This window comes from Crocodylus porosus, unplaced genomic scaffold (genome assembly GCF_001723895.1).
Source record: "Crocodylus porosus isolate Cpor-Errol unplaced genomic scaffold, CroPor_comp1, whole genome shotgun sequence".
Taxonomy (NCBI): domain Eukaryota; kingdom Metazoa; phylum Chordata; order Crocodylia; family Crocodylidae; genus Crocodylus; species Crocodylus porosus.
In genome coordinates this window covers 44,846,831-44,855,946 of record NW_017728948.1, presented here as the reverse complement: position 1 = coordinate 44,855,946, position 9,116 = coordinate 44,846,831, and the positions used below count along the sequence as shown (strand labels likewise).

Genomic DNA, 9,116 nt, shown 5'->3' with positions numbered 1-9,116 from the left:
CTGCATTCCTTGCTGTGTGCATTCTGCGACTGCACAGATGCACACAGCATTTATCATTGACATTATCATCTACATCAGCCAAAAAAGCCAATAGCCAACCATGTTAATTTTCCTTTTAGCAGTGCCAATCTGATATATTGGTGCACCTCTAATAATAAGTAATTAAACAATGTGAAACAGCTTCAATAGAAAAGATTGACAAAGTACCCTTAGTGGCTAGGGGACTGCACTGAAAAAGAGTCTTTGTTTCAAATGAGAGAGAGAAAGGATTTGAACCTGGATCTTTCATATCAGAGATAAGTACCCTGAGCTACAGAGCACAGCATCACCTATTTTTCCTCCCTAATTTTGTGAATGGCATTTAGATCTCTAAGGAAATTAACCTGAAATATTAAAGTGTTGTTTGAACAAGGTCATAAGCATAAAAACAATCCAGGCTAACTCAGAGCTGGTTTTTTTATGTAGCTAAATGATTCATGACCCACTATCCACCCACCCACCACATGTTGAAGATCCAGCAGAAAACCACCACTGTCAGTGGACAATGATCAGGAAACATTTGTAGCAGAATGATTAGATAGGATCACACCTTCGTACTCCCCCAAAAGCTGCATTAAAAAAAGATATATTTGCAACAAACCCTGAAGATCAACAGATTAATTCAAGTTTCAAAGCTAAAGTGTGTTCAAGGAAAGCATTTTAGCAGCAGCTCCTGCTCTTTCAAACTGAACAAGACCCATGTTCCAGCTCCCAAGTTTGGCTATAGGGGGAGAGGTGCTCTCTCCAGTAGGCAAGTCCAAGGTCATTTAAGAGTATAATACTACAGTGAACTCCTGATATTAACTTTATAATTATAAAGATAATAACACTACCAAAGTTACCTACCTCATGCCACTGTCCATCTGGCTTGTTTTGTTTGTGTTGGCATACCAAAAATAAATGGTACTAGATTTGTCAGCAATTATTGCTAGTGAGTCTCCATCTTTATCCCAGTCCATGGCAACACAGTTGCTTAAAAAACACAAGGAAAAGAAAAAATAAATTTCACTAGGGATTTTAAAAGCTTATTTTTAAGGTACAAAATATCCAGAATTCTAGGCATTGTATACAAGGCCCTAGTCCCTGCTCCATCCCTTCTAAATGAAGCCAAGTGACAGGATGAGACATTCATTCTTTGCAAACCTGAATATCTATGTAGAAGCTGCAGCATTAGTACAAACTTCCGTTAGGCTTATGACCTCTTCCTCCTCCTTTTGCCTTCATAAGTAGCCTACCATCCCAGTCCCTCCAAAGATTCTGGGGTTGGTGGGCCTCCAGCTATATCCCTTATACATAAAATATGGATAACTATGTTACTTAGCTATGTCCCATGAAAATATGGATATCACCAAACTATAGCACTTTTTAAAGCTACTCAGTGCAACCTGAACTCACTTAGTACTAATTAATGTATGAGCTTGAGAAAAAGCCACACTGATGCAGAAAAAGGCTGTAGCTACAAGAAGATCCTAGAACTGACACAGGAACAGGGATATCATAATGTGTAGCAAAAGGAGAGGAACATTCTGGAGGTACCTGTACACTAAGATCATAAAAAAAAATCTCTGCATCTGAAGTAGGACTATTTTCCTTTTGTTGTAGAAAAGGATTCAGAGACTAAAGGACTGGGAGATATAGGGCAATGCACAAACCTTTGGAGACGCTAACGGGGGAAGTGGCCACTTGGTGTACCTAAAGACAAAGGAGTGGCAGAGCAGACTATCCACCCAGAAGCCTAGCTGCATGCCCGAAATTAAAAAAAGAGGATGAATCCTGGGATAGGAGTGTCTGTATAAATGTCAGCCACTTCTTGTATTCTGGCTGCAGTCAGGCTTGTTCGTATTGTTACACCAAGAGGCTGTGAGCTTAGGCTCACACAGAAATTATGAGCCTCCCTCTATTATTGGAAGGAGGGCATAAATGCTAGCAAGTGATTCCAGGAGACAATAAACGAGAAAACAGGCACAGTAGTGTAGGTCATAAGTTAACAATAAGTGTTTCAAGTGGGTGTAATGAGCAGAATGCACTACCCAGCACCCACTGACTGCAGTCAGGCCTATCTGTTATACAATGGGGAAACAGTGGGCCACACTAAGACAATTATAGTTAGTAATTATGCATTTAGTTGCCTCCCTAAGTACTGTGGACAACTAATGAAATAATATGGAGGTTGCAGGTTCATCATAGTTGCTCCAGCTGGCTGCAGGCAGCAAGCAGAAGTACAACAAAACTAGTCCTGAGTCTGGAAGAAGCCATTTATTATCTTCTATACTGTGATACTGGCATAATCTCTCAGCTATTGCTTTTTGATTAAAAAAAAAAAAAAAGTAAAATATATAAGAAAAAAAGGTTTTAAAATTGTTGTATGTGCGTTGAGTGAGAAGCATGGAATCTCATTGCTTTACCAAACAAAATAAAATAAATGATATTTAAAAAAAAAATAAATTGAAATGAATATTAATTGTGCTCTTGCTCTCTATTCTAGGCAGGTTTTGTCTTGATAAAATAAAACAGCCTGGTGGGGGTCGGACTAGATGATCTGCTCAGGTCCCTTCTGACCCTAGAAACTATGAAAGACGACAGGTAGCACAAGATACATCATTGGTACAGGAACATAGTATTTTTTGTGGTTCTTTTATTGTGAAATCAACCCTGCCTCATGGCCGCATCTTGATTCATATTCCTTATTTATACCATCACGGTATTAAAAAAAATGAATTCTTAAGAAAGCACTCAAAACCCATCTCAGTACTTACCCTGGTAGGTTAATTTCATTTCTCTTCTGACCATGACGATCAAAGATTTTTACAGTGTGATCAACACTAACAAAATTAAAAAAGGATTAGCAAATAAGGCAAACTGAATTTTCTTTGTACATTTACAAATATCAGTAAGAATGTTTTCCACTGATCTTTCATATCCCTGTGATCTGGTTCCCAAATTTAATCTATGAATATTTCCAGGGGTTGGGTCAGTACTTTGAGCTATTTTCACATCTAATAGCTACTGCTAGTTGCACTTTTCAATGATGTCTATGTACACATAAACAATATTTAAAGATGTTATGCACTCAGTTGCCTCTCTCACATAGGCAACTTGTAGGGGAGTCGGGGGGGGCACGTGCCCTCACTGACAGGGCTGTCCCTGCTGTTGACACCTCCGGTGGCTTTTGCAGGTGCTCACCAGCCCCATCCCCACCACTGATGCCTTCTTCTGCAGGTGCTTACCAGCCCTGTCCCCACTGCCGCTGTTAACTTCTGCAGGTACCCCCTTCAGACTCAAGAGGCACCAGTCACACATGCTCCCTAAGAGAAGCTCATAATTCCCTTAGTGGACATGGCCCTTTGTTTCTCCACTGCACAACAACTAGGTCCGACTGCAGCACAGTGGGTGGTGCGTTCTCCTCTATAGCCTTGAAACATTTACTATGAACCTGTGACCTCCTGTTCCCATTTTCTCATTCCTTGTCCCCTGAAATTGCTTGTTAGCTTTTACTGCCTCTTTCCAATAACAGAGGGAGGCTCATAGTTTTCTTACCCTGTTACTGCAAGAAAGTTTCCTAAAGTCTTCTGCCAGGTTAATTGCACTGGGGAACCAAGCAAAGACTTTTCTGAAAGAAAAAACACTCGCTGGCAGGGGGTGGGGGGTGGGGAAAGGGAGGGCAAAAAGAGGAGAATTATGAATTTTAAAACAGCAAGTGTTGAAAAAACAACATAGTAAAACATGTTAATAAAGGGTCCCACTACACATGCAGATAAAAGGTGCAATTGGGTCTAAGGTGAGATCCACACAACTGTGCCTCCTGCCAGGCCACACAAGCGTGACAAAGTGTGACTGTGGGATCACAAATCAGATCCTCTTGCTTACTGCTGGTGTACGGAGAGAGCCTGGGATCACAAGCCCAGGTTTCCTCTGCACCGGCTCCCACAGCTGTAAGGCCGTCAGGTGACATGTAATGTGGGACTCACGGAAGGGGCAGCTGCCCCCCACTGCCAGGTGGTGCAGAGAACGAGCCTCAGGAGGTGCGGGGCTAACAGAAGGGGGTGCTGCCACCGCTGCGAGCCCCACAGCCCATGAGACTTGTGGGGCGGTCACCCCTGTTAGTGGGACACCAGCAGATCCCCGCCTGCTCCGTCGGGGCGGTGCCAATCCCGCGTATCGCGCCCGGGGCCAAACCGCGCAGCCAAAGCAGGAGACGCCGCTGGTACCGGCAGCCCCGGGCGAGGGCACAGGAGCTGGGATCGCTCCGCGGCAGCCTCCCCGCACCCGCCGCCTCACGGGGCAGCCTCCGTAGCCCCGTTCCGGCCTCTCGGGCGGCACCGCCGCCCCCCGGCGCACGCAGTAACGACCTCACCTTCATCTTCCCAGCCGGGACTTTCCAGGCATTATCTCAAGTGCGCATGCGCAACGCACTGCAGACTGGGGGGAGGACGCTTCCTCCAGATAACAGCGTCTCTGTTACCCTGGTAACGGCCGGGGCACTGAAGAGCCTGCTGTTGTCTAGGCCAATCAGACCGAGCGGGCATGGCCTAACCGGGAAATGCAATCTGGGTGTGATGACGCGTGCTCCACAGTCGCCTCAGCACCTAGCTCTGCCCCCACACTGGGAGGGAACGTCGTTGCTCCACTGCAGCTCAGGGGCGGGGCTCGAGGCGGCCCTCAGGGGCCGGGGCTGCCCGGAAGTGGGCGGTGGCCGATGGGGAGGTATCGGCCCTTTCCTTTGTGCTGCGGGTGGTCCCTTCATCGGGGGCGGGGCCGAAACGCGGGTGTCGCCACGAGGGGACGGGGAACGTGCACGGGGCAGCCCGCTCCGCCTGGGAGAGGTCGCAGATCTGGGGTCCTGCCTCACGTTACATACCTGATCCAACTCACAGGTGAACCCCGCAATCTGTTTAGACTGTGATACCTGCAAAGTTACTACTGTGCCATAAAAGTGTCCATCCCACTACAAAAAGAGCCAGCCCGCTACGAAGTTAGTGCTTGAAAACGTGCAACGAGCTGGTTTCTATCCAGGTTTAACCAGAACACGTGGTAGGGCTCTTCATGACCAGAGCAAGGGCTGCGTGGGCCAAAACGCTTGTCTCAGCGTGCAGCCGTGTTTGGCTAAGGACATAGGCAAAGTGCATGCCACAAAGCCATACCAGTGTGGCAAAAAATTGCAGTTCGTTTCTCTGGAGGCACACGAAAAGAATCTCAGACACACACTTATTAGCAGCACAAAAGGTGTATTTGCAAATAGGGTCGGAGCAGAGCCAAAGGACTCAGATTACTCCGAACCCCTGAGGAAATTCTCAGCTGGTTTTTATCCTTCCCCTCCTGGGCACGTGTGCAGAAACAGGAACTCTTACAGCTCATTTCCGTTTCATACAAACATGTATGTGGCTACGTCACTTCATCCATCGCATATATATTATAATTAACTACTTAAGTATGCAGGGCGGATAGGCAAATATGCATCAGCTAATTGCGCATGCTCAGAAAGTTCTCTAGGTCACCAAGAGTTTAAATCCCCCCCCTTTCAAGGACACAGTCAGTTGAATTCCAGCTTCTGTAATCTGCATGAGAAGGCCAGGGGGAGTGTGGGGGAGGGAGTGATTTAGCATAAGGAAAACTGTAGCAAAGCTAGCCAAGGAAAAAAGTCCTTGGCAGTGTTTTTGCTTATCAGGTACGAGATGCAAACTGTGCATTTCTAACAACACTCCATTTCTAACAATATTCTAACAATGCTCCATTTCTAACACCAGCTTTACTACTCATTCCATCCAGAAACAGCACACATCAACTGCAGATCCTTCCACAGCCGGAGGAAGGGTATATGTACCCAAAAGCTTGCAAAGATTTTTTCCAACTATTTTAGTTGGTCTAATAAAAGATACCAGATTTACCCAAAGAACCTTGACTGCCAAAAGCTCTTCTGATACCTCCAACGAGATTACTAGATAGGTACGGGAAGGGAAGTGTGCAGCAGGACTGAGGAAGTGATGGTACTGCTTCATATGGCATGGTTAAGTGAATTAAAAGACGCTAGTGCTAGGGTACATATACAGTGCTTAGAGGCAGGTGTGAGTACCTTAATTCCAGTGGTTACCAGCTCACTATCAGGTGTAGCATCGCCTATTCTTTTCAAAATGGCCACATGGGGCTTTATCTAAAGTCTGTCCAATGAGCTTTAGTAACAGTGGCACCACTGCCACCCCTTGGGGTTTGGGTTTGGCACTTTGGCAGGCCTCAACCCTGACACTGGTCACATGGACTCTGCAAAGCATTTCGCCTTGCTATGGCAAGGAGCAGGGAAAAAAAATAGAGGCACAGATGGCTATCTATGGAGACTGAAAACAGGAGGTAACACACAGCCTTGAACTGGCAACCTTAAAGACTTTAGCACCTACCTCAGCCCCAGCAGCCACACACAAGACCAGAGATTAGGTAAGCCTACAGACCCACAACACCATCTGACCCTGGTCACTAACAGCCAAGCATAGCCCAGAAATTTCAGGAGGCAGGGGAAACAAAAAACTGGTTAAAAAGAAAAAAGATTAACACATCTTGGAACAGGGCCTTCTCTGCACAAAGAGGGGCCATGATCTGCCCCAAACTCCCTGCTTTCATTTGCCAGCCTCATGATGAGCCTCACAACTGCACCCGAGTGCTCAAGCCAGCTGTCTTCTTCCCTGCTGGAGCCTGACCTTTTGGGGTTGCGCAGAAAATGAAAAAAATCCTCAAAAAAAAAAGTTACTTAACCAGCTGCAAAGGCCTCTGCCCACGAAATTAGGACTCTAAATTCCCAAACGCTCTGCTTTTCTCTGCCAGCCTCATCCTGAGTCTCAGAAATACTTGCCAACCACCCAAGACAGCTGCCTTCTTACCTGCTAGTGCCTCAAGCTGCTCAGCTGCGCAGACACGAAGAAAAAAAATTAAAATTTTTTTAAAGTCACCAGACCTTCTGAATGGGGTCCTCTGTCCACCAAAATGGGGACTCTAGGAGTCCCAAACTATCTGCTTTTACCTGCCAGCCTCAGGTGAGCCTCAGACATGCTTCCCAAGTGCCTAAGCTCCTTGTTATCACCGTGTTTCTGGTCCCTCTGGTCTGTGCGAAAAGGAATAAAATCTGGAAAAAAACACAATTTGGCTGCACTGATTCACCCACCCCACTACACCTTTCCAGGGTATTAGGGAAGCCCAACTTCAATATTGGGGTTAGTCTTGCATGTTTGCAGGTCTGAGCCCTAGCACTGGTCATATGGGGTCAGCAGAGCTGAGGAATTCGTAGTTGTCAAAAAAAATAAGGGTAATGGACATATGTGGCATATTATAGCCGAAGGGAGATAAAATTTTAGTTTAATTTCCAATATCTGGGAAGATACACAGATAATTTTTTTATAAAAATAAGTTTAACAACTTAAGTGTAGATGGTGAAGGAAATGATGGCTTTTTTGTCACTGAAAGAAATTTTATCAGTTAAGCCACAAGCTGATCATGATCTCGCTGCTGATTCTTAAGATTGTAGATACAATCTCACTGAGTAATGGAGAGTCCCCTGGCCTTGATTTTCTTTCCCCAGATATCTTCAAGGAAGTTAGTGACTGGTGATGTCCAGTTTTACAAAATAAATAAATAATGATTTTAGAAGGCATTTATCCATAGTATTGGAATTAAGATATAATAGGTCACAATTTTCAAAAAAGTGTTAAGAAAGATCTTTCATTGTATTGTCGTATGTGCATTCCAGTCAAAATATTTGGGAGGCATTTAGTTATTTTGTCTTCAAACATGGATTCTGAAAATAAAATTCTGGGAGAAAAGTAGTCGTTTTCTAAGAAGGCTATTCTTGCATGGACCAAGTGCTGCACTACTTAGCATCTAAATATGTAAAAAGACAAAATCATTTATACATTGCCTTCATAGATCAAAAGGGAGCTTTTGACATTGTAGGCGGATTAGAATAATGGAAGAAACTGATAATAACATTAATGGATAAAGCTCTGTTGTAATTAATACTTACTATTCAAATACAACATCTATGTACCCACAATTTTGAATGATTCTATCCCCGTTTTGCTTTATGCAGATGACACATTATTAATGTCATAATCACAAACAGGCTTCCAAAGGTTTTTAGATAGTTTGCAGCAATATTTTGTCTCAAATAGTTTGGAAATCAACACAGATAAATCCAAGGTATTTTTGGGGTGGGAAAGAAAGGAGGAAATTAGTTTGTTTGTTTTTAGAGGTGATTTTTTTTCTTTTAAATACCATGCAATCTATTTTATTAAGATCTGAGCTGGAATACACAATGAAAATGTAAGCACTAGAACAAAACAAGCCTTGGGTGGAGTTTTATCCTTTATAATAAGCCTAATAGAACGGCAGTACTGGCAGCACTAAAGGTTTATAGATCTAAAATAGAGTCTGTTTTATTGTATGGAGCAGAATTATGGGGTGCTGACCCCAAGTTTCTTAAAAAAAATAAAAGATCTCTGTTTTTACAGCAGCTCTTGTCTCTACTAAATTCTAGGATGGAATAGAGGAAAAGCAGGGAGAGGGGTCATGCACTCTTAAATAGACTAATATAAGCATGATAGCTTAATTAAGGATTCTAAAGTATTGGACGAAATACCTACCAGATACACCAAGAAGCACCTTTTAAAAAAGAACAACCCAACCCTGGTTTGGATGGTTAAATAACATTTATATTCTCTTCCAGACAAATAATGTGTCAGTAATTCTCAGAACATTTCCCAGACTATTTCCCCTATATGTAAAACAAGACAAATTTAAGAATGGAAGACGTCAGCCTGTAGACAGATATGCAGGCAGTGAGACATTCTAAGCTTTCTCCTTTTTTGGAATTCATAAAGCATTCCTACGGCCTAGAAACTTAGCTTTCTTCAATACAAAACTACAAACAACAAGAGGCCATTATTATGCTGTGATTCACTCTAATGAGATCTGCAGTTCTCATGGGTAGGTGGTGTTGGATTCTGTATTTGGACAGAATATGTTCTTGTGGGAAGAATGACATGACCTAAATCACTATTTATAGTCTTGTTTGTTCTTCAAAGAAATAAGAGGAAAAT

The 9,116-nt window shown here is 43.6% G+C and overlaps 1 protein-coding gene and 1 long non-coding RNA gene across 4 annotated transcripts in view; one reads left to right on the top strand and one right to left on the bottom strand.

Annotated features, from left to right (window-relative positions):
- LOC109322074 overlaps nucleotides 1-651 on the top strand; it is an 11,071-nt gene extending 10,420 nt beyond the window's left edge. Inside the window, exon 3 of the long non-coding RNA XR_002104303.1 lies at nucleotides 466-651. This is a non-coding gene — a long non-coding RNA (uncharacterized LOC109322074). The remainder of the gene's footprint in view (nucleotides 1-465) is intronic.
- WDR19 (WD repeat domain 19) overlaps nucleotides 1-4,454 on the bottom strand; it is a 96,486-nt gene extending 92,032 nt beyond the window's left edge. For all 3 annotated transcript variants that reach the window (XM_019552908.1, XM_019552911.1, XM_019552910.1), the window contains exons 1-4: nucleotides 4,394-4,454; nucleotides 3,577-3,668; nucleotides 2,796-2,861; nucleotides 886-1,011 (exon numbers count right to left, since the gene is read on the bottom strand). In XM_019552908.1, the coding sequence (XP_019408453.1) occupies nucleotides 886-1,011; nucleotides 2,796-2,861; nucleotides 3,577-3,668; nucleotides 4,394-4,399 (290 nt within the window). In that variant the 5' untranslated portion in view covers nucleotides 4,400-4,454. The remainder of the gene's footprint in view (nucleotides 1-885; nucleotides 1,012-2,795; nucleotides 2,862-3,576; nucleotides 3,669-4,393) is intronic.
- Between the last annotated feature and the right edge of the window lie 4,662 nt (nucleotides 4,455-9,116).